General features: G+C 43.4%; 1 protein-coding gene across 17 annotated transcripts in view; it reads right to left on the bottom strand.

Annotated features, from left to right (window-relative positions):
• The window catches only part of Catspere (catsper channel auxiliary subunit epsilon), a 151,092-nt gene that overhangs the window by 89,998 nt on the left and 33,952 nt on the right, over nucleotides 1-27,142 (bottom strand). For 10 of the 17 annotated variants that reach the window (XM_087581696.1, XM_087581698.1, XM_087581701.1 and 7 more), the window contains exons 3-7: nucleotides 19,450-19,523; nucleotides 18,657-18,726; nucleotides 17,103-17,173; nucleotides 9,217-9,241; nucleotides 2,947-3,024 (exon numbers count right to left, since the gene is read on the bottom strand). In XM_087581696.1, the coding sequence (XP_087437822.1) occupies nucleotides 2,947-3,024; nucleotides 9,217-9,241; nucleotides 17,103-17,173; nucleotides 18,657-18,726; nucleotides 19,450-19,523 (318 nt within the window). Of the gene's footprint in view, nucleotides 1-2,766; nucleotides 3,025-9,216; nucleotides 9,242-17,080; nucleotides 17,174-18,656; nucleotides 18,727-19,449; nucleotides 19,524-27,142 lie in introns of all 17 variants that reach the window. The other 7 variants (XM_087581704.1, XM_087581705.1, XM_087581703.1 and 4 more) reach the window with 3 other exon arrangements.

The raw sequence follows: 27,142 nt of genomic DNA, 5'->3' as shown, positions 1-27,142 counted from the left end.
AGAGAGACAGTGGGCCCATCTTGGGCTTTTGAAACCTTAACGGCAACACCTATTCCTACAAGGCCACATCTCCTACTCTTCCTCAAGTAGTGCTACTACCTGATCCAATATATGATCCTATGGGGACCATTCTTATCCAAACTTTACAGCCACCAAATATCAACACATACACTTATGAACAGATCTTGATTCATAATACAGTCTACAAGATAGGCTTGGAGCACTTTAGAGTGCCAAAGTGTAGGGGAAAAAAGGTTATCTTAGGGTTTCCATTGCTGTGAAAAGACACCATGACCAAGGCAACGCTTACAAGAAACAACATTTAACTGGAGCTGGCTTACAGCTTCAGAGGTGTAGTCCATCATCATCATAGCACTAAGGCTGTGTCCAGGTAGGCATGGTGCTGGAGAAAGAGCAGAAAGTTTAGATCTTCCTCCAAAGAAAGCCAGGAGTAGACTGGCTCCCATATGGTTAGGAGGAGGTGGGTCTCATCGCCCACCACTACAGTGACACACTTCCTCCAGTAAGGCCAGAACTCCTGATAGTGCCACTCCCTGGACTGATCAAATCCCTGCAAGGGTTAAAATCAGATCAAGGCAAACCAATGTTGGGACTATGTCACGGTTCCAACATATGTAACAGGTACATACATCTATACTGACAAAGCATTGAGCAATAAAACATGTCAGAGTAACACAAATCTTTCACACAGAAAAAAAAAGTTATAAAAAATTATATTATGCAAACTGCTTTAAGAAAGTGAGTGTAGGTTAGGGATTTAGCTCAGTGGTAGAGCACTTGCCTAGCAAGCGCAAGGCCCTGGGTTCGGTCCCCAGCTCCAAAAAAAAATAAAAGAAAAAAAACCAAAAAAACAAAAAAAAACAAAAAAACAAGAAAGTGAGTGTAGGCTGGAGCACAGGCTCAGCAGCTAAGAGCACGGACTGCCTTTCAAGAGGACTGTCTTAGTCAGGGTTTTATTGCTGTGAACAGACCCACATGGCAGCTCACAACTGTCTATGACTCCAGTTACAGTCTGACACCATCACACTGACATACATGCAGGCAAAACACATTAAGAAAAAAAGTACGTGGAGTATGAACCCAAGAAATGGCTCTACAGATAAAGGAACTTTCCACCACGCCTGATGACCTGGGACACATGTGATAGAAGAACAATTGTCCTCTGATCTCCACATGTATGCTGTGCCACACTGCTAGGACAGACCCTCGGCATGCTCTGATGGTAACAGCTCTGGGCCTTTTGGCATTTCTCTTCGAGACAGCTCACTCCAGTCTCACTGTGAGAAAAGTCTCAACCTATTGACATTCTTCAAAACACCTGACTGGGAATCTTCAAAACTGTCAAGGTCACAGGAAACATGTAGAGACTTACAACTAAGAGGAAACTGGGCAACCAAATGCAAAGTGCTACACCAGTGGGATTTGGGAACAGAAGGCAGCATGGGAGAAAGCTGAGGAAAGACCAATATAGGCCTTAGTTAATAACAATGTATCAACATTTCATAACTTGTGACCAATATTTAAGTATAAGGTAATAACAGGAGGAACCATCTTTGCAATAATTGTCATTTTAAAATTAAAATTTATTTAGCAAATTAACGGAAGGTAAGGAGATAAGAGCCTTGTATTTGAAATCTCGCTCCAAAGCTTCATATGAAGTGCCTGTATTTCTTTTTTTTTTTTTTAAAGTTAGTCACACCATTCTGTAGGGTTTTTTTTTAAGATTTATTTATTTTATGTACATGAATACACTGTCACTGTCTTCAGACACACCAGAAGAGGGCATCAGATCCCATTACAGATGGCTGTGAGCCACCATGTGGTTGCTGGGATTGAACTCAGGACCTCTGGAAGAGCAGCTAGTGCTCTTAACCACTGAGCCATCTCTCCAGCCCCCACGAAGTGCCTGTATTTCAAGGGCAGACAAATAGTTGGATATTTTCACATTTCCCTTCTACTTGTTAACCAAGAAACAAACAAACAAAAAAAAAGCATACCACACTAGCTTTCTATTTTAATATAGATACCATGCTCAATTAGAACACAAATGTGAATACAGTTTTAAATAGTAGGAAGCTTTAAATGTGAAATAGGTGGCCTGTTAAACAACCAAATAAAAAGATAACTAGGCCAATGATTGGTCTTAGACAGCATTACAAAGAGTTATTGACCAATGGCCTGGGGCCAGTCAAAATATACCTCTGAAGGCTGAGAACCAAAGTTCAATCCCTAGAATCCAAATAAAGGTTTAAGGAGAAAGAGGTCCAACTCCACAAAGCTGTCTCCTGGCCTCTACACACACGCCCTGGCATGTCTCCACCCCCAACATATCTTACATGCACACACAAGCGCACGCACACGCCTACACACACATACACACACACATACACACACAAACACACACACACATACACACACATACACACACATACACACTCACACATACACACACACATATACACACACATACACACTCACACACATACACACACACATACACACACACATACACACACACACACACCCCACATCAGGGAGTTCCTGGCTAGTCACCAAGATAGCAACAGGCTCATGAGAACAACTGTCCATACTGATTATTTCTCCATATGTTTTACATTGAAATAGAGTGCAAAATTCAGATCTTCAAAGCAGTAAATTTGTAACGAATATAAGACAGGGCTGACATGTTTGCTATGTTACAGCTTAGCTATGTTTTTGAGGCATGGCTTCAATGGAGATACTCACAGGGCATCCTTAAAGCACACAATGGATCCATCTCTTCAACAATGATGAGAGAAGTATATAATTGTTTTACACTGGCCTCAGGAAACTTGAAATACTATCAATTGATTATAGCATAAACTCAGTCCTCAGAAAAAGACAGGCAGCCCGTGTGATACCATGAATGATGGTATTGGTACTGACCACTGATGGTTCCTTTGCAGTCCACTGCAGCTCTTCAGGGCTGGCATTTTCTGGATCATATACCCATATGGTAATAATCTACAAAAAAAAAAAAAACAAAAAAAAAACAGAAGAGGCACAAATTGGGCTTCGAGGGTTATAAAAAAGAGAGAAAAAACTAAGTTAGGAGCGGGTGGGGTAGAGAGTATATCTTGGAATAGTTAAAGGATTGAGTGCAAACAAAATATATTATATGAATATATAATTATCAAAGAATTAAAATATATGAATAAAACTCCTCCAGTTTCATTTATTGTCAGGGCAAAAATCACTCAAAATGTTCTTAACTCAAGTTTTCATTATTGGTATTGGAGAATTAAGTGGTTAAGAGCACTGGATGTTCAGAGAGACTTGGGTTCAATTCCCAGCACCTACATTGTGGCTCACGATTATCTCTAACTCCAGTTTCAAAGGATCCAATGTCCTCTGTTGCCTCTACAGGAACCAGAGGAGGAAATGTATGTGGAGATTCATAAAAGTAAAGTATGCATACGTGTAAAAAAGAAGTAAAAAAGTTTTCATTATTTTGTATTTTAAAATGTCAAAAGCAGTGTTTGCAGTTTTAATAACTGGAACAATACAAAGGTCCATGAAGTTCTGTATCTTAGGAACCGAGGACAACGTTCTGTGCTAGTGATCAGGAATCTTTCCATCTGTAAACAGACATGGCAGCCTTCCTCCACACCCCACAATGTTTTACAGTAACTTATCCCTCATATCTCACATATATGGGATTTCAACAGAGACAGATGGCTTTGAGGGTTGTTCTGCTTTGGTTTTTTTGTAGACAGGGTTTCTGTTTTCTTATTTTTTTCTTGAATAATTTATTTACACAGGCAAAAGCAAATTATTTTTTATATTTTTTAACAAGATTTTATTTATCTTATGTATGTGAGTACACATCACTATCATCAGACACACCAGAAGAGGGCATCAGATCCCATTACAGATGGTTGTAACCCACCATGTGGTTGCTGGGAATTGAACTCAGGACCTCTGGAAGAGCAGTCAGTGCTCTTAACCACTGAGCCATCTCTCAGGCCCAGCAAATTATATTTAAAATAGAATGACAACAATAAAATCCTTCTTCTTCCCATCATCCAGTTCCCACGAGTCTACAGGTAACCAACTAGTCATTGCCTCTGTTTCTGTAAATTCTGAAAACCTTTGTATAGAATCAGCAAAGATAACATCTTTCCTACTTTTAATACAAACATGCTTCATAATGTTCCTGCAAAAAACCAGTCAATCAGGTCTAGGCAGTTTATCAATGTTATGCTTTCCCGCCGGATGACTATAGGGTGGCTCAAGTTGAAAACGCTAACTAGGAAACTTGATTCCAGGGATCACCCCAGCCTGAAAACACACACACACACACAGACACACAGACACACACACACACAGACACACACACACAGACACACACACACAGACACACACAGACACACACACAGACACACACACACCACACACACACAGACACACACACACACACACACAGACAGACACACAGACACACACATAGACACACAGACACACACAGACACACAGACATGTGCACACACACAGACACAGACACACACACAGACACAGACACACACAGACACAGACACACACACACAGACATGCGCACACACACACACACAGACACAGACACACACAGACACAGACACACACACAGACACACACACACAGACACACACAGACACACACACAGACACACACACACACACAGACACAGACACACACAGACACACACAGACACACACACACAGACACACACACAGACACAGACACACACACACAGACACAGACACACACACAGACACACACACAGACACATATACACACAGACACACACGCAGACACTCACAGACACAGACACACGCACACACACAGACACACACACAGGCACACACACACAGACACAGACACAGACACACACACAGACACACACACAACAGAGACACACACACAGACACACACACAGACACACACACAGACACAGACACACACACACAGACACACACACCAGACACACACACACAGACACACACACAGACACACAGGCACACACACACAGACAGACACACACAGACACACACACAGACACAGACACACACAGACACACACACAGACACAGACACACACAGACACAGACACACACAGACACACACAGACACACACAGACACACACACACAGACACAGACACACACACAGACACTCACACACACAGACACACACACAGACACATATACACACAGACACACACGCAGACACTCACAGACACAGACACACGCACACACACAGACACACACACAGGCACACACACACAGACACAGACACAGACACACACACACAGACACACACACAACAGAGACACACACACAGACACACACACAGACACACACACACAGACACAGACACACACACACAGACACACACACACACCAGACACACACACACAGACACACACACAGACACACAGGCACACACACACAGACACAGACACACACAGACACACACACAGACACAGACACACACAGACACACACACACACATACACACACAGACACACACAGACACACACACACAGACACACACACAGACACATACACACACAGACACACACACAGACACACACACAGACACTCACAGACACAGACACACGCACACACACAGACACACACGCACACAACAGAGACACACACAGACACACACACACAACAGAGACACACACACACAGACACACACACACACAGACACACACACAGACACACACAGACACACACACAGACACACACAGACATACACACGCACACACACACATGCACACACAGACACACAGGCACACACACACAGACACACAGACACTCACAGACACAGACACACGCACACACACAGACACACACAGAGACACACGCACACAACAGAGACACACACACAGACACACACACACACAGACACACACACACACAGACACACACACACAGACACACAGACACACAGACACACACACACACACAGACACACACGCACACACACACCAGACACACACACACAACAGAGACACACACACACAGACACACACACACAGACACACACACACAGAGACACAGAGACACAGAGACACAGACACACACACACACACACACACACACACACACACACACACACACACACAGTCTTCTCGTTAGCGCCACATTCTGATTTTCCAAGCTACTGCACAGCAGTTTAGCTCGTGGCTCTTGCACAGCACTGTGTGAGAGCTCATTCCCCCTCTCCTTCCACCTCCATCCTGTGCTGTTCATTTGGAATGGTATTTTGGTGTGGTTTTGCTCTGTTTTTGTCTTAAGACAAAATGCGAGGGCCCCTCCCTGTGTTCAAGGTCCACTGTCACTGCCCGTGCATGTCTCCTTCTAAGCTGTTGTTAGGATGGGGAGGATTGTCCTTGTCCTTCTATATATGCCTGGAGGGCCTCATTATTTCGTTCCAAATACTTTGTAATTTTCATTTGACTTCTTTCATGACCCATGAACACATGTACTTAAAATCTCCATCATATGGGGATTGTAGAGATCTTAGCGGTTAAGAGGACCAACTGCTCTACCAGAGGCCAGCTTTAATGCACCCACTTGGAGATTTGCAGCCATCTATTACTCCAGGGGAATGGGCGCCCTCTTCTGGCTTCCACAGGCCCTGCATGTGCATGGTGCACATACAGACCTGCAGGCAAACACCCACATCTGAAAAATAAGATGGAGATAACCCCAGCATTCTCGAAGTGGAGGCAGGAGAATTGTAAGTCCAAGGCCAGCTTGGGTTGCCTAGGGAGTGAGGAAAACAAAATAAAATTGAATTTGACAAAGATTTTTTAAAGGCCTGGTAGTTACAGACTACATGGCCCATTGTCTTAGTCCTTTGTCGAAGTCTACAGTCCGCTGAATGCTCTGCGTGTTTGCAATGGGGGCACGGTATGCTATATTAACTACAGTGTTTTCAGTGGTTATTATATTAAATGTGTTCATTGCATTGGAGTATTTGCTGACTCCTGGGAGTTATTTTAGTCACATCTGAGCTAGTTACTGACGTGGTCTGACCTTCCGGCGCGTCTCTTAGCTGTGCTGGCTGTTCTGTCGTGGTGAGTTGAGCTGGAGGCTCCCCTTACTTGCTTTTGTCATGGTTCTTAAATATGGGAATGAAGTCTTTCTGTCTGGAAAATATTGGGGAAAGTCCCTAAGTACTGTGATGATATTTTGTATGTTTTATTTTGATGATATTCTAGGTGATGCTGACAGATTCCTGGGATGTATAATACCAACATAGCATAGCACATTATTGGTTTATATCTTCTAGACACATATTTTAAATTTGTATTTATTCTTGTGCGTTTGTGTCTGTGTTTGTTGTGTGTTGTGTGTGTGATATATCCAGTTGGCGGTTGTTGTATGTCATGGTGTACGTGTGGAGAAAAGAGGATAATTGTGTGGAATTGCCTCTCTCCTTCCTCACTTAGGTAGGTTTTGGGATTGGTCACCAGGCTTCTTCTGGTAGAGGGTTTTTGTCGCTGTTTTATTCCAAAGTTTTGAACATTGGAATGTTTTGAAATGTCAAGGTTTAGAACTGTGTCTGGTTTTAGATTTTAGAATTTTGCTGGATTTATAAACCGGATAAGGGACTTTATATAATGTTTTAAAACAAGCTGCAATGACACAAAACTGAGGGTAGGAACTTGTGCTGCTGCTATTATGCAGCCAACACACAGATGAAGACAAGATTGACATTAGGAATTCATAACCTGCTGGGGCATCATTAACATCAGTTGTTTTTTTTTAAAGGTTAGCAAGAACTCCAATGAAATCATCTGTCGCAGGAACCTTTCAAAGTATTAGTAAATTTTCTTCCCAATGTCTTTAATTGAATTTGGGCTCCCCAAAGCTCTGCTTTTGTTTTGTTTCATTGTTTTTGTTTTGTTTTGTTTTGGGTTTTTTTTGTTTTTGTTTTTGTTTTTTTTTGTTTTTGTTTTTGTTTTTTTTTGTTTTTGTTTTTGTTTTTTTTTGTTTTTTTGTAGCCCTGGATGTCCCCTAACTTGCTCTGTAGAACAGGCTGGCCTTGAACTCAGAGATCTCCCTGTCTCTGCTTCCTGAGTGCTGGGATGAGAGGAGTGTAACACCAGTGCCCAGCATAGAAAATCTAGACTTATAAAGGGCATGAGAAGGGGAATCAAGAGAGGAGTGAGGCAGAGAAAAAGGAGAGAGAGAAGAGGCTGGCCATGAGCATGTGGAGAGTTGGGGGAGGGGAATGGAGAGAGAAGGGACAGAGGGGGAAGAGGGTGAGAGTAAGAGAGGACAAAAGAGGAGCAAGAGGTTTTTGGTTTTTTGGTGTTTCTGTTTTTGATTTTTGTTTTGGTACAGTGTTTTAGCCAGTGTCTTGCCATGCTGCCCCAAACTGATTGTTCTATGTCGTAGATAGTATTTGACACCATCAGCTGCCTGAACTCACTGTGAAGCTGAAGATAACTTTGAACTCTGGACCTGGAGTGCTGAACTCTGGAGTGCGAACTTAACAGGCATGGGCCAGCTACCACACCCAAGTTAGGTGGTGCTGGGGAGTGACCTGCGTGTGCGGGCTTTGCGCTTGCCAGAAAAGTGCGCCGCCAAATAAGCCATATCTCCAGCCTTCGGAACTTAATTTCGCTTAATGTTTTTTATACAAGAGCTCACTTTGTAGCTCAGGCTGGCCTCAAATGCACGATTTTTATGATGGCTGGGCTCAGCTGCTTGATTACTCAGTGTGCAAACCATACCTAGCTCCCGCAAGGCTCTTGTATTGACTGGGTTAGATTTATCAACGGGCAGCACGTAATCAAACTAAGAACACACAATGATGATTTGTATAACCGCGACTAGCACATTACATGCTAAAGTATTTTATGAATGCTCCCTGACCCCCCAACGTCTGCAAAGAGTTTCAAAATCTCTTCTTTGTTTCAGCAGAAGACACTTGAGCAATCAATCCTTTCTGCTATTTAGGAAGGCTGCTGGAGAGAAGCCCACCCTGACTAGGCCCTCTGACAACCCAAAGGGTCTTCAAACATACTTTGAGCACTGCCACTCTATGGAACACTTATGGCAAAAGCACTTTGGGGGATTCCTGGAAACACCAATAATGAAGAGAGGCAGACCTCGGAGTAGCAACATTCGGGAGAGATGTAAAACTGACAAAGTTACCTGGCTTAAGTTGAAAAAAACGTCTCTGTGGGGAGAAAAAGGAAATACATTTTAATAAACATCATATGAAACATTTGTTGGAATGCAATATCTTCAATATGCATGTTTCTTCCTTGATCTTTGTAAAGAAATTTCCATTACTTATTGACTTCTCATTAAGGTGAGTCCGGGAAAGGTAGGGCATCACGTGGACTCTGTCCAGTGGCCTTCGCAGGAAGGGTGCTTCAGAATTTGGCACAAAACAGGCCGTTTCTCGGGCCGAGTTGCTTTCCCCGGACCACTCTGGTTTTGTTTGTTTTGCCCCCAGGAGTCACTGCACTGATTTTTGCTTTATACACATAAGCACATCTCTTGGCCAAGTGCAATTCAGTTTCATCTCGGGCGTAGACACCTTCAGCCCTGTCTGTGCTCTTTGGCTTCAGAGACCTCACTCCTAGCCAGGAAAAGTGGCCTTGCACCACAGCCTTCCTGGTGTATCTGCCTTTTAGAAGTTCTGCTTCCAGCAGGCCTCCACAGGGACCAAGATGGCTGAAAGCAAGATACATTGTGTCTAAGCCTTTGCATGTTCTCTTTAGGTTTTGGTACAGAGATAAAAAGACTTTGATAAACCAAAAACAAACCCTATGTTTCATAATGATTTACCAAAGGGCCCATTACTCATTTGTGATCATGGAGGGCCAAACTGTTTGAATATTAAATAAATATATACTACCGAGTAAAAGAAGCCAGTCTAAAACATTACATACTGTATAATTCCAACTATCATTGTAGAAAATCAGAACCTATAGGAAGAGGTAATTTTTTAAAATGTGATATCTAGGGGCCAGATAGAAGAGAAGAATGCAGCTTGTGTGGAGTGTAAGTACTTCAGGATGCTAAGAGTAGGTGGTACCAGGACGGTGGGGAGACCACCATTATGCATTTGTCTATGCTCGTGGAAAACACAGTACTAAGACTGGACTGGTAATGCAAGCCCTAGCCTTTCGGAGCGTAAACACTGATGTTGGCTTATTGATTAAAATAAATATGCCACTCTGGGAGGCCATACTGATAATGGGGCTGTGCTTGTTTATTTACAATATGAAAGAAATGAGAAGTCAGAAAAAGTAATATGATATTCACATACCTGAATAAAAATAAAATCAACAAAATTTTATTGACATGTAAAATGACCAAAAAGATGGAATTTTTTATATTATTCTTGAGTGGGAATATTCCCCATCAATTATAATATCAAGGTACAGTAAATTACAATACAAACCCTGGGACACAGGCACAATTGAGTGATAGAGCATTTGTCTACCAAATGTGGATCCCCGACTCAATCCCAAGTACCACAGAAATAAAATGAAAATAAAATCCCAACAAGGGATTTTGTAGAATTTTACAAACCAAATTCAAAGATCTACAGGGAGGAAAACAAAGATGACTGAGTGGCTGGAACCAGGTGTGGTGGCTCTGGCCTGCAATCCTGCCACTTAGGACCAGGCAGGAGAATCACGAGGTCAAAGCCACCGGGTACTACTACCACGACCTTGTGTCTAAAAATCCAGGGCTGAAGGGTGGAGCTGAATAGCAGACTGTAAAAGGCCTTAGGTTTGATCCCTGGCACTGAAAAAACAAAAAAGACAAACAGCAACAAAATAAAAACAGGGGTTTCCCAATAAAGGACGGGGGTGACAACCCAGAAAAAGAAATACTTCATAATGTTTTCCATATGTGGATCTTAGCTTGTGGGGTATGTGTGTGGTGTGTGAGTGTGGTACATGTATGAGTATGTGGTGTGTGTATTTGGGTGTGTGGTGTGTGTATGAATGTATGTATGGCATGTCTGTGTATGATTATGTGATATGTGTGTGTGGTGTGTTTATGAGTGGGTGATATATGGGTATGTGTATGTGAGCATGTAGTATGTGTGGTGTGGATATGTGTGAACGTGTGTGTATGAGTGTATGGTCTGTATGAGTGTGTGCTGTGTATATGATGTGTGTATATGGTGTGTGTGAGTGTGTGGTATATGTGGTATATGTATGGTGTATGTGAGTGTATGGTATGTGTGGTGTGTGTGTGTGTGTGTGTGTGTGTGTGTGTGTGTTGTGTCTGTGTAAAGCCTATAAAATTAGAAAGACGGTCAAGAGAGGGTTTCAAAAAGTGTGGGATGGGAGAGGTTACAAAAGGAAACGTGACGTAAAAGGGAAAAGGGGCTTTGGGGAGACCACATGAGAACGAAAAGGAGGGAACAGGAGGGCAGGGAAGAGAATCTATTAAAACCTACTTTGAAAATATCACAAAGATGGCTGCAGAGAGAGCCTAGTGCTTAGACACTGGCTGCTCTTCCAGAGGTACAGGCTTCAGTTCCCAGCACCCACAAGGTAGCTCAGGACCATTTGTAACTGCAGCCTCAGGGGATCCAGTGCCCTCTTCTGGCTTCCTCAGATACTTCACATGTATGCACAGATACACATGCAAAACAAACACGCATACACATAAAATACAAAAACAAAGTGTCATAAAGACATCTGATACCTTGTAAGTGGATCTAAAGACTAAATTGAAAACAAACCAGCAAACAAACAGTAACAAAGATAACATAGAGGCAAATAGAGAATGGCCAGCCCGGGAGGCCAGGTATATATAGAAAACTGCGCTATGAAGAAGCAGACACTATGGCACATTATTCAGTAAATTGGTATGAAAATCAATTATTTGTGTCTAAAAACAGAAGTGACTTTCTACCTTGAAGCTTGTTCCAAGAATTAATTATGAGAGGATTAAGAATATTTTTTTTCTTTTGGAGGAGGGGTTCAAGATAGGCCTCACTGTGTAGCTTTGGCTGTTCTGGATCTCACTCTGTAGACCAGGCTGGCCCCGAACTCATAGAGATCCATCTGCCTCTGCCTCTCAAGTGCTGGGATTAAAGGCATGCACCACCACTCTCTGTGCAAATTAAGAATTTTATAGAAAAAAATAAAACTTAATATAGAAGAATGTGATCTTGCAGGGAAAGAAAATTTTCTTTCTTTTCTTTTTTTGTTGAGATTTACTTATTTCATGTACATGAGTAGACTATAGCTGCCTTCAGACACCAGAAGAGGGCATCAGATCCCATTACAGATGGTTGTGAGCCACCGTGTGGTTGCTGGGATTTGAACTCAGGACCTCTGGAGGAGCAGTCAGTGCTCCTAACCACTGAGCCATCTCTCCAAACCCAGAAGTTTTTCTTGAATGGATTTTAGTAGGCAAAACTCACAAAGGAAGAATTTAAAAATTGTTTTGCAATATTAAGGACCTCTGTAAATAATATGGAGCATAAATAACAGTGTATAAAAAACTGATATATCAAATAATCTAAACACATGTTGTGTGATCATGAATTAGTAATGTAAAAAAAAGTCTTATAAACTACTATGAAAAAGAAAAATATCTTAAAAATGGAGCAGTATACTTAACAAAGAAGAGCATTTCCCAGAAGTGTACAACACACTCAATGTCGTTAGTAACTAGTTGCTTTGGTTTGAATTTGCTTGGCCCAGGGAGTGGCAATATTATTAGGTGTAGCCTTTTTTGGAGTAGGTGTTACCTCACTGGAGTGGGTGTGGCCTTGTTGGAGTGGGTGTGTCATGGTTGGAGTGGGTGTGACCTTGTTGGAGTGGGTGTGACCTTGTTGGAGTGGGTGTGACCTTGCTGGAGTGGGTGTGTCATGGTTGGAGTGGGTGGGGCCTTGTGGAGGAAGTGTGTCACTGTGAGGGTGGGCTCTGAGACCCTCCTTCTAGCTCCCCCTGAGACAGCCTATTTCTGTTTGTCTTCAGATCAGAATGTAGAACTCTAATCTCTTCCAGCACCAGGCCTGCCTGGACACTGCCATACTTCTCTGCCATGATGATAATGGACTGAACCTCAGAACCTGTAAGACAGCCCCCATAAAATGACGTCCTTTGTAAGAATTGCCTTGGTCACGGTGTCTCTTCACCATGAAACCCTGAGACACCAGTAAAGTGACATAATTTCACATCCACTGTGTAAGTTTACAAGCTAAGGTGATGGGAAATGCTTCACATGTCAGTCTCTGGGGAGCCAGTAATAGGACAGTAGCTTTCTATGTCTTGGGGCTATGGATAAAGTTGGAAGGCCTTTTTGAGGATAATCTAGAATAATGCATCTCTCTCTCTCTCTTTCCCTCTCTCTCTCTCTCTCTTTCTCTCTCTCTCTCTCTCTCTTTCTCTACACACACACACACACACACACACACGCTTTCTCCCTCCCTCTCCAGGAACTCAGCCTAGAGGCCAGCACACGCACTCTACTCCTCCTCTTTAGGTAGTTGTATTTGTGGTACATGCTTTAGAGAAACTGATATTTAGATCAGAACTCCCCAGTTACAGAATATGTACAAACAATACAAGGTCTTGTTAATAATAGTCCTATAGCAGGTCTAGGACAAATGAAGCGGCCTAGTATTCTTTGCTTCTAACAACCGTCCTAGCCTCTGATGGATCAGTAGACAGCATTCTGAGGAACAAAGCGTTGCAGGCAGGCTGCACCGCAGGGGTTCTCAACCCCCTCAGGGTCTCGCAGCAGACACCACGTTTAACAGATACTTACACTGTGATTCATAACAGCAGCAAAATTACAGTTATGAAGTAGCAAGAACAAGAAAATAATTTTATGGCTGGGGTCGCCATAACACAAGGAGCTGTGTTAGAGAGATGCAGACTTAGGGAAGTTGAAAACTGCCCCTCTAGAGTGTACATGGTCTCATCTGTACATACAGACATATGCCTAGCAGCATCACAGTGAGGAACCAAAGACTCTTACTTGAACGCAGATGGATTTAAAAAAAAAAAAAAAAACTAGAGAGGGAGGTAATTCACAGGAAAGCAAACATAATGATTTGGTTTCTTAAAAACGCAAAAGTAAAAAGAAATTGTACAATTGTATAGCTGGTGTCTTCGTTACGGCTACTGGTGCTGTAATGGAACATTATAATCAAAAGCAACTCGGGGAGGGCTATCCAACAGTTCATCATTGACGGAAGTCAGGACAGGAATGCAAATCAAACACGGCAGGAACCTGGAGGCAGGAGCCCATGCAGACACATAGCAGGGTGCTTCTTACTGACTTGTTACCCATGGTTTGGTGCTCAACCTGCTCTCTATAGAACCCATGACACCTGCCCAGGGAGGCACTGTCCACCGTGGGCTGAGCCCTGCCCCATCACTAGTTGAAAAGGAACCCCACAGCCAGATCTTGCAGAAGCATTTTCTTAGTTGAGGAGTTGAGGTTCTCTCCTTTCAGACAACTCTAGCTTGTGTAAAATTGACGTAAAACTGACAGCATGCTTGGTGACCTCTAAAAGAAAAGCAAGGATTTGCCCATCACCAAAGGATTCTATGCAGTGTCTGGGCTACTTCCTGGAGAGCACTTCTGTGTGGAGGACACAGGGCTGGTTCAGGGATGCCTGGAGGCTCATCTTGGTTAGTTTCAGCTCTTGGGGCTCAGTGTGCATAAGTGAGAATGGTAAACCATTAAGTGACTCTCTGGGTTCTTGAAGGTCTTAATTCCTTTCGCTGTAGTGAAACCACCAAATGGATGACTTTAACTTTATTTTCTCTTCGTTCCAGTGGCTGGTAAGTACATCACCAGCATAGGGTCAGCTTCACTGCCTAGAGTAGACCAAACTTCCTGGCTCACAGATGATAGTGTTTCACTCTGAATAGGGTAGGGGGTGTCTATCACAAGGCCTTAATCCTATCCATAAGGAATCCTATCACATTCTCAAAGCCCCATACCAACTACTACAATGTGGACTTGGGTGGTCCCCAAGAACCACCCCAAGAACAAGAGTTCAGGTTCATTGAGATAGATTTTCCTCTCTGGTAGCTCCCAAGATCTTCTCTTTAAAAAAAGCAGAAAGTAGCCAATTTGGACACAATGGCAGATTTAATTTCCCAACATGACTTGAAAGGGCCAGACTTGGGGTCAATCTAAGGCAGTGGGAAAGTCCCACCACAAACCTCCAAGCACAAAGACCCCTCCTTTCCAGGGAGGGCAGGGCCAGTTTAGTTCCCAGAGCAACTGCAAGCCAAACGGTCAGACAAAGCCACTGTGACTCCCAACCACTCCCCATCCCCCACTCCCAACCATCCACCCCCCCCAGAAAGTCCAGAGTGGTCCATTGACCACAAGTCAGCCTGAAGGTCGCTTCACCCCCATCAATAGTACCCTGCCTAGTTACCGACTGTTTGAATTCTGCCCCAGTTGTTTGCAAGGTACGTAACTCCCTGTTAGAGTCTGCTCAGTGTTGTCTCCCCTTGAAGAGGGATGACCTTGACATGTCCAAATGATTAAACTCCTCTTGCTTTTACATCGACCACTGCCTCCATGGGTCTCATTCAAGAGGTTCTGGAGGAGGTTCAATTCAGATCTCACAGGCTCTAACAGGAGTTTTTACTTGCAAATTTGCCCTTGTCAATTGTTCAGTGGTTTCAGAACCCATGGAAAGGAGGTCAGTGAGTGAGAAGGAGGACAGAAGCCTGGCATTTTCGTGAGTGTCAGAGACTTAAACCATGCTTCCTAGTGAGACTCTGGAGGGGTTGTTATTAAAGAGCCACAACATGAAGAAGAAGATGAGGAAGCTGCTGTCAATAACCCCGCCTTACTATAAACTCGAGTGCTCTGAGTGCTTCTGCTGAGGGTATGTGATAACTGCTAATGCAGCAAGGGAAGAGTGTGGTACAGCATTGTCACTGTACAAATCACATGAACCACATGCTATTACTATGGAAGAGGGAGGAAGGTTTCCTCTAAGAAAACAGATATAGATAAAAAGAAAGAGGTGCATTCCATTCAAGTACAAAATGTGTTCTACCTTCCTCTTGATGCTAAAGCATGTCTCTGCTCACTGAATACTTTTTACTTATTGAATACCTTTGCAGCACAATTAATCAAGTATTATCAAGCTGCTTCCTCCTTTCAGTTATGCTCACCCATTCCTGTATTAAGTGGTGACTGAAGAATGATGCAAGATGGAGACTGTGAAAACAGATGAGCTCCGTGGTCTGAGAAGCCAGGTCAAGCCTGGCACTGTCTTCCAGCACCTTTGTAGTTTGGTTCTCATATTCAACCCACACAGAGGCACATCCGTACATCCTTCTCTGTTACCTAGGGATGGTGGTTCTTACATGCCTGTCATCATCATGAAAACTGAGAGAAGGAAAATGTGTAGAAAACTCAGGCTGGGCAATGTTGGTCACTTGGTAGGCACAGGCCTGCAGAGGCGGAGGCAAGAGGATCACTGCAGGATGGAGGCCATCATGGTCTATATGCTAAGCTCAGGTTAGGCAGAGGTATACAGGGAGAGCCTATATGAAAACAGACAGATGGGGCTGGAGAGACGGCTCAGTTCTCTCAAAGAACCCGAGTTGGATTCCAGCACCCACATGGAGGCTTGTATTCCATGGGGATCCAACTCCCTCACACAGACATATGCAAGCAAAATACCAATGAACATAAAATAAAGGTAATGATAAAATAAAATGACAAGACAAAACAGATATGGAAATGCGGTAAGGGCTCGAATTGTAGATATATATATATATTTTTTGGGGGGGGGGTTCTTTTTTTCGGAGCTGGGGACCGAACCCAGGGCCTTGCGCTTCCTAGGCAAGCGCTCTACCACTGAGCTAAATCCCCAACCCCAGTTTTTTTTAATTTTTTATAACTTCTAATTCAACACTACTTTGGCAATACCTTTGAGAATATCTTGGTTGGTGAATAGATATTTGTATGCAAATCGTGATGTGGATGAAGCATTTTTGTGATTGATTTTTAAGTGAGAGCAAAATACTCTGAGTGCCTCAGTTACCTTTATATTGTGTTTTACTTACACAACTGTGTAATACCACAAGAAGCAAATGTTAGAACTATCCACAGTCAGGAGCCGTTCATCTTCCTGCATCTAAGAGAAAATACAGATGAAAAAATATGTAACATCTGAAATAGCTTCAAATGTGGATATAAGCCTAAATGTCCCAGAGGACTGTTCCTTACCTTAGAGGAAAACAGATTTCAGACTAGAATTAATATTACACCTACAGAAGGCTTTTGAGGTTTTGTCTTTAACTGTTTAATATGATGCTCCAAAATCTGGAGTCTGCAGGCAGCCTCTGGAACCCTGCCCCCAATTTAATTCTGATTGGTGAATAAAGATGCTGGCAGCCAATAGTTGGGGAAAAGAGAGATAGATGGGGTTTAGGTTCCTGGGCTTGAGAACCACAAGGAAAAGAAGTAGAGAGAAGCCACCATGGATACAAGAAGTGTGGAGGAGGAGAGGAAGAATGTGCAGGAGAGAGAGGGAGGGAGGGGGATAGAGGGGGAGGGGAAGGGAGGGACACCAAGGGAGGGAGGGAAAGAAGGAGGGAGGGAGGGAGAGAGAGAGAGAGAGAGAGAGAGAGAGAGAGAGAGAGAGAGAGAGATATTCCATAAGGTAGAATGAGGAAAACCTGGCCCTGTGGGCAAGCCAGTTGTAGCTAAGAGCAGCCCAGATAAAACACAGAAATAGTGGGTTTAACAGCCTGGAGTTATCAATAGGATGATAGATTCTAGCAGCATGGAGGGTAGGCAGCTGCACAGATAGGGTGCTGCCTAAGGCATATTTAAATTTAAATTAAATTAAATTAAATTAGGATGTATGCTTTCATCTGGGAACAAAAATGCTCAAAGGCAGAAAGAAACCACATCAGGATTTATTAATGGACATTCATTAACTCCTCAGCTTCCCTCTACATTCTAGACTTGTCTGGCAACTTGCTCTTCTCACTGTCATTTTTCTCCCATGTTGACACTCAACTCCATCACTCTTCTGGCTCAGCAGTTCTCAACCGCCCAGGATACGGGGTATGTCTGACAATACGTGCAGATGCTTTCTGTTGTCATCAATATCTGTCTGCTTTGCACGTCAGCAGAGTCAATGTCACTGTTATTGATCTGCATTCACATATTTTCTTGAATTGAAGGAAGGGGATGGGGAGTTAAAAAATAAGTCTCAAATTTGCCTTTGGTTTCGGCTGTCACCAAAGCAATGTCTGACTTAGACTTACTCATCCAGGAGTGGCATTACCAAGCCTCTAAGTGATGGAGAAGCTAAGTAGTTGGGTTGCGGTGCTAGTGAAATGGTGCAACCCTTCTAAGAACGTACAAGGTCTTGGCTCAATCCTCGGCATAACGAATGAGTGAACAAACAATTAAAAACTGGACACAGAGTAAAAATCAAATATCATTTCACAATTTATACTGACACGAGAAATAATGACAGACTTGCAGAAACTTTAAAACAGCTCCTTTTAGTTATGACTAAAACAATTTGTGGTAGAAAAGCTAAAGGAGAAGGTGACTGTGGTTCCTTCTCAAGATTCAGTAGAACATCAATAAAATCAACTTACGTCGTTGATGTTGATTGGGCTTATCTTGTGATTACCAGGCGTTTTACAGTATAGCAATGTCTTGGGTGATCTGGTGTTCAGGAAGAACAGACAAGAAGAAGGAATTGCAACTGAATAAGAGACTGGTTAAAAACCCACCCACAACTTTTATGCATAAACAATTTAACTGGATGCTAGAATAAGAGACAAAAACGTCCTCTAATATAGTAATTGCCCCAGCTGCCGTTCCACTGCTGTGAGGAGACACTGTGACCAAGACAACTCTACAAGAAACCGAGCAGTTGGGGACTTGCTTATAGTTTCAAAGGCTTAGTCTCCTACCACGGTGGGGAGCAGACGGGTACTGGAGCAGTAGCTGAGAGCTGCGTATTCTGATCCACAGACAGCAGGTCAGGAGAGACACTGGGCCTGGCACGAGCTTCTGAGACTTGAAGTCCCACCCCAAGTGACACACCTCCTCCAGCAAGGACGTGACTATTCCAACAAGGGTTGTCTTAAATACCTCCTAATCCCTCCAAACAGTTGACTGGGGACTAAACATGCAAAAGTATAGCCTCTGGAAGAGCAGTCAGTCGGGGTGAGGACTATTCTCATTCAAACCTCCTTAGTGCATTTTCCTTCTGCTTTCCAAGTGAGCTCGCCTCTTTTCACACTTGTTTAGTGGAAGGAGGTTTAAATGAAGTCAGAGCTTTGACGTCTGAGCTCATGTATACATTACATGAATAAATGTCATTTTTCCGAGGTAGGAAGAAATGGATGTATATATAGGGCAAAACAACAACAACAAACTTACGATTTGTTTTGAACTTTACAACCTTCCGGTATATCCCACGATTTAAATGTGTCTCCTTCATACTCTAGGATGATCTAAGAAATAAGGTGAAAGTTCATGTTAATAAAAACAACAACAAACCACAAACCACTCTTCATCTCACTGTTTGGTTGTGGATTCAACTATCTGGTTTGTATTGCTTTAAAAAAAAACAACTAAAATTCAGCTCCTTTGATATTATGTGTAGTGGGCTACTTGCATTCTAATGGTAATTTGGGTCCCCCAAATCTCTTTGCCACAAAGAAGACAGAGTCTACAGGTAAGACACTGAGGAACCCTGCACCCAATTAATTCTGACTGATAAATAAACATGTCAGCTGGCACGAGCTGGGGAGAAGAGGCATGCACAGGGTTTAGGTTCCTGGGCTTTGGGTCATGAGGAGGAGGAAGGAGAAGCAGAAGGGAGTTACCATGGAAGAGGAAAACAAGCAGAAGGAGGAGGAGAGACACCACAGGATAGCTGAGCCATAAAAATGTGGTCATGTGGACTCACCAACCAGAGTTAAGAGCAGCCCAGGAGGAACACAGTCACTCAAAGTTACTGGTAGGTAGGAAAGTAGATTCTAAGAGCATGAAAGGTGGACAGTTGCTGCTGCCTATGACATATTTAAAAATATAAGGCTGTGTGTTTTTCCTCCAGGAACACAAATGGTCAAAGGCAAGAAGAAACCCCCGTGCTGGAATGTTTACTACAATTCAGCAAAGTAGGACATCAAAGGAGAATTTGTGGGCGGGGGCAGTGCTGAATCTCAGCACCTACATCAGGCCCCTAAGCTCCTGTGTCAACATTCATGGGACCCCACTTCCTCTTCTGCTCCCCAGGGGTGCCAGCACACACCACAGACAACACTATCATGACACCCACACCTACACACACACAGAGGGGAGGGGAGAGGAAGGGTAGGAGGGTAGGAGTAAAACTCAGTGTGTTTGGGTCAAATATATAACACCCAGACAGACATTATTAGCTATGTATAGAGAGTCTAAAACTTAACCAATATAAAATATATACTTTTACTCTCACATAGATCATTTAGCAAAATTGACCACATTTATAGAGAAAGGCTTAACCAACCTCAATGAAGTATTGCAATATGTACATGTCTTAGGGTTTTTCTTGCTGGCATGAATCACCATGACCAAGAAGCTAGTTGGGGGGAGGGTGAAGGAATATTTATTCAGCTCACACTTCCACATTGCTGTTCATCACTAAAGGAAGTCAGGACTGGAACACAAACAGGGCAGGAACCTAGAGGCAGGAGCTGATGCAGAGGCCATGGAGCCATAGAGGGCCCTGCTCATTGGCTTGCTTTGCTTTGTTTGCTCAGCCTGCCTTCTTATAGAGCCTAGGACCGCCATTCCAGGGATGGCACCACCCACCATGGGCTTGACCTGCCCCCGTTGATAGCCAAGTGAGAAAATGCCTTATAGTTGGATCTCTTGGAGACATATCCTCAACTGAGGGTCCCTCATTTCTGATGCCTGTAGCTTATGTCAAGTTGATACAAAACCAGCCAGTACAATAGTATTCTTTTCAATATGAGCAAAATAAAATTAAAAGTCCTCATAAACTTAGGTGGAAAAAAATTATAGAGTGTCTGTAATCTTAAAGCAAAAATGAATCAGACAAAGTAGGTTTCTGAATGATTCTTTGAAGAAAACAATGTAAGTCAAATAACATTTCCAAAAAATAAAAATCAGGGGTAGCATTTTATGTTATCAACATTTAACATATATAAGTAATGGCTAAAAGGATACTTATAGCATTAATGTGTACAAAAGAAATATATTTAAAAACAATCTCAATTGTCAGTATGAGAATAAAAGCAGCAGAGAACATCACCCAGAAGAAAGGAGATATTTTTTGAAAAGAGAAAAAGGAGTCTGTAGAAAGAAAATAACGTTTATTTGTAGGGGAAAATAAGGCTTATAAATTTCTGTTGTGATGGGTACTCTTGGTTACACCTAGAACCTAAGCAGCTGGGCCCACATGTGACGGTTTTTCTTGATTGGATCATTTGAGGTACAAAGACCCATTCTAAATCTGGGCCACACCTCCCGGTGGCATCTCATTTACATAAAAGGACAAGGAAGAAGGAAGCTACTGCTTTCTGCCTGCTTGCTCTTGCTCTTGGTCGTAAGTGATTCCATTCTGTGATTCTGTTGCTGAGACACTCCTTTGCTGGTGTCAGAAGCTACTTCTTCAGGATCCGATGCAGAGGGAAAACTTGGATGTCTTTAGGAATTCCCCTGGTCTCCAGAATGCCAAAGTACCAGACTGTCTTTCCACCAGGAGCCGGTCAATGTTGGACCACCCAGACCCAGGCTGTGTGCAGTCTGATAAATCTAAAGACTGAGGAAAGAGACTCCTAGTGTGGTTTAAAAGTGAACTACCCCCTCATCTGGTACGTGTGCTTGAACACTTGGGCCCCACCTGGTGGTGCCAACTGGGAAGGTTTTATGACTCTCTGGCCGTGCTGGGGGAACTGGGTCACTGAAAGCAGACCTTGAGGTATTATACTAGATCTCATTTCCTGTTCACTTTTAGGTGCAACCAGCCAACCTCTCTCTCTGTCCCATGCCTTCCTCACCATGATGGGATATATCCCATTTAAGTATAAGCCATAAAATTACCCTCTTCCTTCCTTCAGTTGTGCTTTGTGAGGTATTTTGCTTATATCCCAGCAATAAGGAAAGTAACCAGTGCAACTAGTGGTCAGTGATGAAGTCTTTTAAAGCCACACATGGTTCCTTAAAAACAGACCTTCTAGGGTAGAACCAAAAAGATCCAAACCTGAAGGACAGCAAAACCCCTCCCTGGACACTGAGGGATTCAACTCAGAGACGAAGCACCCTGCAAAAGTCCCATGCTCTAAGCATGTTGGGATGGACCACCCTTGAGTCCTAGACAACCACAGAAACAGCGCAAGGAATCTATGAACTTCAAAACCATCTGGCCAGTCGCTGCCCAGAGCTATGCCACTGCACAGGAAGAGACACACACTGAAGGAGGGTCGCTGGCAGCAGGGCTGGCATGGAAGGCACCCTGACTTCTGAGCACTTTATAAAACTCAGGCAACCAGAAGAGTTTTTTTTTTTTTTTCTTTTTTTTTTCCGGAGCTGGGGACCGAACCCAGGGCCTTGCGCTTCCTAGGCAAGCGCTCTGCCACTGAGCCAAATCCCCAACCCCCTTTTTTTTTTTTAAATCTTGTTGGCTACAAAGTCCTCATAACATTATTTTTTTCTTTTTTCTGTTTTAAAGATTTATTTATTTGTTTTATGTAAGTACACTGTACACTGTTGCTGTCCTCAGACACACCAGAAGAGGGCATCAGATCCCATTATAGATGGTTGTGAGCCACCATGTGGTTGCTGGGAATTGAACTCAGGACCTCTGGAAGAGCAGTCAGTGCTCTTAACCACTGAGCCATCTCTCCAGCCCCAGAAGAGTTATTTTTAACTACTCTTCCAAACTTAATGGTAGGGAAAGATAGTTTCATACTTTTTTTTTTTTAACTTGGCCAACAAGGTGGCCCAGCTGGTAAAGGTGCGTGTCCGTAAGTTTGACAGTCTGAGTTTGATCCCTACAACCCACAGGAATGGCGTGGCATGCAGCCCCTCCCCCATAACAAATAAAATTACAAATAGAATCATTTCTAAGAAAAAAAAATCAATAGGAAGAGGATCTGGGTTGAACCCCAAATTTGTCAGGAGAGGATGGACTGAGAAAATACTGTGGTGTCTATGGATAACCGCAGGCAAGAAGTGTTCTCCTACTGCCAAGAAGGGATAGATTAGCTTTAAGCCTCAAGGAATGTTGAGGTTAAGGCCAAGGTTGAGTAAACAGTCTGAGAGTTGGAGCTGGGGGGAGTCGCCAGACAGCACAGTTTCTATAATGAAATATATAATGTGGTGGGAATTATATAAAACAACGCATGGGATAGACCTGCACAGAGCAACTCATACAAAAACGTGCACGAGGAAACAAATGTGAATGCCTCCAGCTGCAGGATATTTGAACCCACTGCAGACCCTGAGATTGTGTGCTGGGAAAACCTTTCTCTTTGTCTCAGCCCCATCGCACACCTTTAACCCAAGAGCTTTCTGTATATTGTAAACAGAATTAAAGCCAGCCATAGGTCAAGAGGTTGAGCAAGCAACTGGTGGACAGAGAATAAACATAGGAAAACACCACAGAGTATGAGGAAGTCGGAACAGATAGAGAGGCACACAGGAAGTACAGAGGAAGAACACTGAGTTTGAAGGGTTTCTAAGACAGTGTTGAGAAGGAGAACTGGCTCTTCTGGGACGTCAGTTGAGGAAGGTCAGCTGGGTGCTTTCTCTGCCTCTTTGAGATTTTGACCCCAGCATCTGGCTCCTGAGTCTTCATCTGGTAACATGAAATGACTGAAATTTTGTTTAAAAAACAACAACATTGACCAAAAATGCAGATGCTTCATTCCTTCTTAAAAGGGGGAACAAAAATAGTCATAGGAGGGGATATGGAGGCAAAGTTTGGAGCAGAGACTGAAGGAACGGCCGTTCAGAGCCTACCACATATGTGCCCCATATATATACAGCCACCAAAACTAGATAAGATGGATGAAGCTAAGAAGTGCATGCTGATAGGAACTGGATAAGAGACACAGTCAGAGCATGTCAAATACAGAGGTGAATGCTAGCAGCAAACCACTGAAGTGAGAACGGGACACCCTTTGGAGGAATTAGAGAAAGGATTGAAAGAGCTAAGGGGGCTTGCAACCCCATAAGAAAAACAATGCCAACCAACCAGAGCTCCCAGGGACTAAACCACTACCCAAAGACTATACAAGGACTGACCCATGGCTCCAGCTGCATATGTCGCAGAGGATGGCCTTGTTGGGCACCAATGGAAGGAGAAACCCTTGGTCCTGCCAAGGTTTGCCCCCCTCCCCCAGTGTAGGGGAATGTTGGGGGTGGGTGGGAAGTGGCTGGGGAAGAAAACACTCTTATAAGAGAAGGGGAGGGAGATGGGATGGGGCATATGTCTGGAAAACTGGGAACGGGAATAACATTTGAAATGTAAATAAAAAAAAACCATTCAATATTGTGCCCATTATACAAGATATTACTATTGAAAGAAGCTAAGTGAAGGGTACCATGTCTCTTTGCAGGTTCTCCTAGGACTATGATTATTTACAGAGAAAAAGCAGATTTACTGAGAGAGTGAGACAGAGACAGAGAGAGACAGAGACAGAAAGACAGACAGAGAGAGAGACAGAGAGAGACAGAGGGACAGTGAGAGACAGAGACAGACAGAGAGACAAGGAGACAGACAGGCAGACAGAGACAGAGGGACAGAGAGAGAATGCTTAGTTGATTGGTTAAGTGCCTATTGTGCAAGCTTGAAGACCTAAATTCAATCCCCGAGACTCATGTAAAACCTGGGTAGGGAAGAGCTATGTGTAATCCCAGCATTGTGGCAGCAGAACCACATCCCTGATGCTCGCTGCCCAGGTGTCCAGCCAATCGGAGAACTCAAGACTCACTGAGAGACTCTGTCTCAAAAAATTCAAGATGGGCTGCAGAGAAAGTTCAGGGTTTAGAACACTTGTTGCTCTTGCAGAGAAACCATCCATAACTTCAGTTCTATGAAACCCAACATCCTCTTCTGACTTCTAGAGGTAGGTGGTACATACATGCCAAACATATATACAAGCAGAAAATATTCACACAAACAAATCAGTTTTTAAAAAAGTATAAGGTGATTGAAGAAGACATCCAATGTTGACTTAGGAATAGATTCATTAAAAAATAGAAAATCAAATAATTTCTATTTTTTGGCAAAGATCTACACTGAGTGGATAGTATAAGGTTAATTGTCATTTTAGGAAGTGTCTTATGGAGTTTCTGTAGTCCATTAACTCTGCTCTTGGCTACAGAAAGAAAAAACAAAACCAAACAACAAAACCAAAGTGCAGACAATCCTGAGACCTCAGAGGAGACAACTACTTCTGCCCACATTCCTGACCCAAGACGAACTTGCCTAGTGCCTAGGAGCAGTCAGGGGCAGGATCCTTCCGGTTTCTGCCTGCTCCAAGAGCTGAAAGCCAGTGGCCAGGAGCGCCTACACATCTGAAAGCAGAGGTAAGACCAACTCTTCTGCTCCAAGCTACCCGCCTGGTGGCCTTAGGACACACAACGGCAGAAGTCCTATGGGATAGGACACTGCCGGTTTCTGGCTGTGCCTGGAGCTGAGCCAGTCCCATAGTCCTCTGTACCTAAATCCCTTGAGGGAGAAAGCTGGACTCTCAGAATCCTGAGAGTTCAAGGAAGACAACTACTTCTGCCCACATTCCTGACCCAAGAGGAACCCACCTAGTGCCCTCTCTGCCCTCTGGGCACAGGGACCTAGACGCAGTCAAGGGCAGGACCCTTACAGTTTCTGCCTGGGCGGAGAGCCAAAAGCCAGTCTCCAGGAGTACCTACACATCTGAGAGCAGAGGTAAGACCAACTCTTCTGCTCCAAGGAACATGCCTTGAAATAAATAATTCTTTAAAGAAAAAGTAGAGTGCCATCTGTGCCCTCTAGGCACAGGGACCTAGGAGCAGGCAGGAGCAAAACCCTTCGGGTTTCTGCCTGGAAAAGAGCTGAAAGTCAGTCGCCAGGAGTACCTACCCACCTGACAGCAGAGGTAAGACCAACTTTTCTGCTCCAAGCAACCTGCCTGGCAGTTTCAGGTCACACAAACCCAGGAGCAGCTCTCTGTTCCCAGATCTGGCTGAAAGAAAACATGTCTATAGGAGTCCTGACACACAGGCTTACAGGAGGGTCAAGCCACTGTCAGAGACAGCAAGACAAGCTAACACCAGAGACAACCTGATGGCGAGAGGCAAGCACAGGAACCTAAGCAACAGAAACCAAGACTACTTGGCATCATCAGGGCCCAGTTCTCCTACCAAAGCAAATACTGGATATCCAAACACACTGGAAAAACAAGATTTGGATTTTAAAATCACATCTCATGATGATGGTAGAGGACTTTAAGAAGGACATAAATAACTCCCTTAAGAAATACAGAATAAGGGGCTGGGGATTTAGCTCAGTGGTAGAGTGCTTACCTAGGAAGCGCAAGGCCCTGGGTTCGGTCCCCAGCTCTGAAAAAAAGAACCAAAAAAAAAAAAGAAATACAGAATAACAGAGGTAAAGAAGTAGAAGCACTTAAAGAGGAAAAACAAAAATTCCTTAAAGAATTACAGGAAAACACAACCAAACAGGTTCAGGAATTCAACAAAACCATCCAAGATTTAAAAATGAAAACAAAAACAATAAAGAAATCATGCTCTTTGTTCTCTTCTCTACCCTGCTCTTCCCCTCTCCCCAGTCCTTTCTCTCAACCCCCCACTCCTTTCCTCCATGTGCTCATGGCCGGCCTTTCTTCTCCTCTACTCTTCTTCTTTCATTAAACTTCTCCATGTAGGAAAAAAAAAATCACAAAGAAAAAAGAAAGACAACCCTGGTATTATAAAACCTGGGAAAGAGATCAGGAGTCATAGATGCAAGCATCACCAACAGAATACAAGAGATAGAAGAGAGAATCTCAGGGGCAGAAGATACCATAGAAAACATTGACACGACCATCAAAAAAAGTGTAAACCCAAAAAGCTCCCAACC

Source organism: Rattus norvegicus, chromosome 13 (genome assembly GCF_021556685.1).
Source record: "Rattus norvegicus strain SHRSP/BbbUtx chromosome 13, alternate assembly SHRSP_T2T, whole genome shotgun sequence".
NCBI classification, from domain to species: domain Eukaryota; kingdom Metazoa; phylum Chordata; class Mammalia; order Rodentia; family Muridae; genus Rattus; species Rattus norvegicus.
This window is presented reverse-complemented; position numbering and strand designations above follow the sequence as displayed.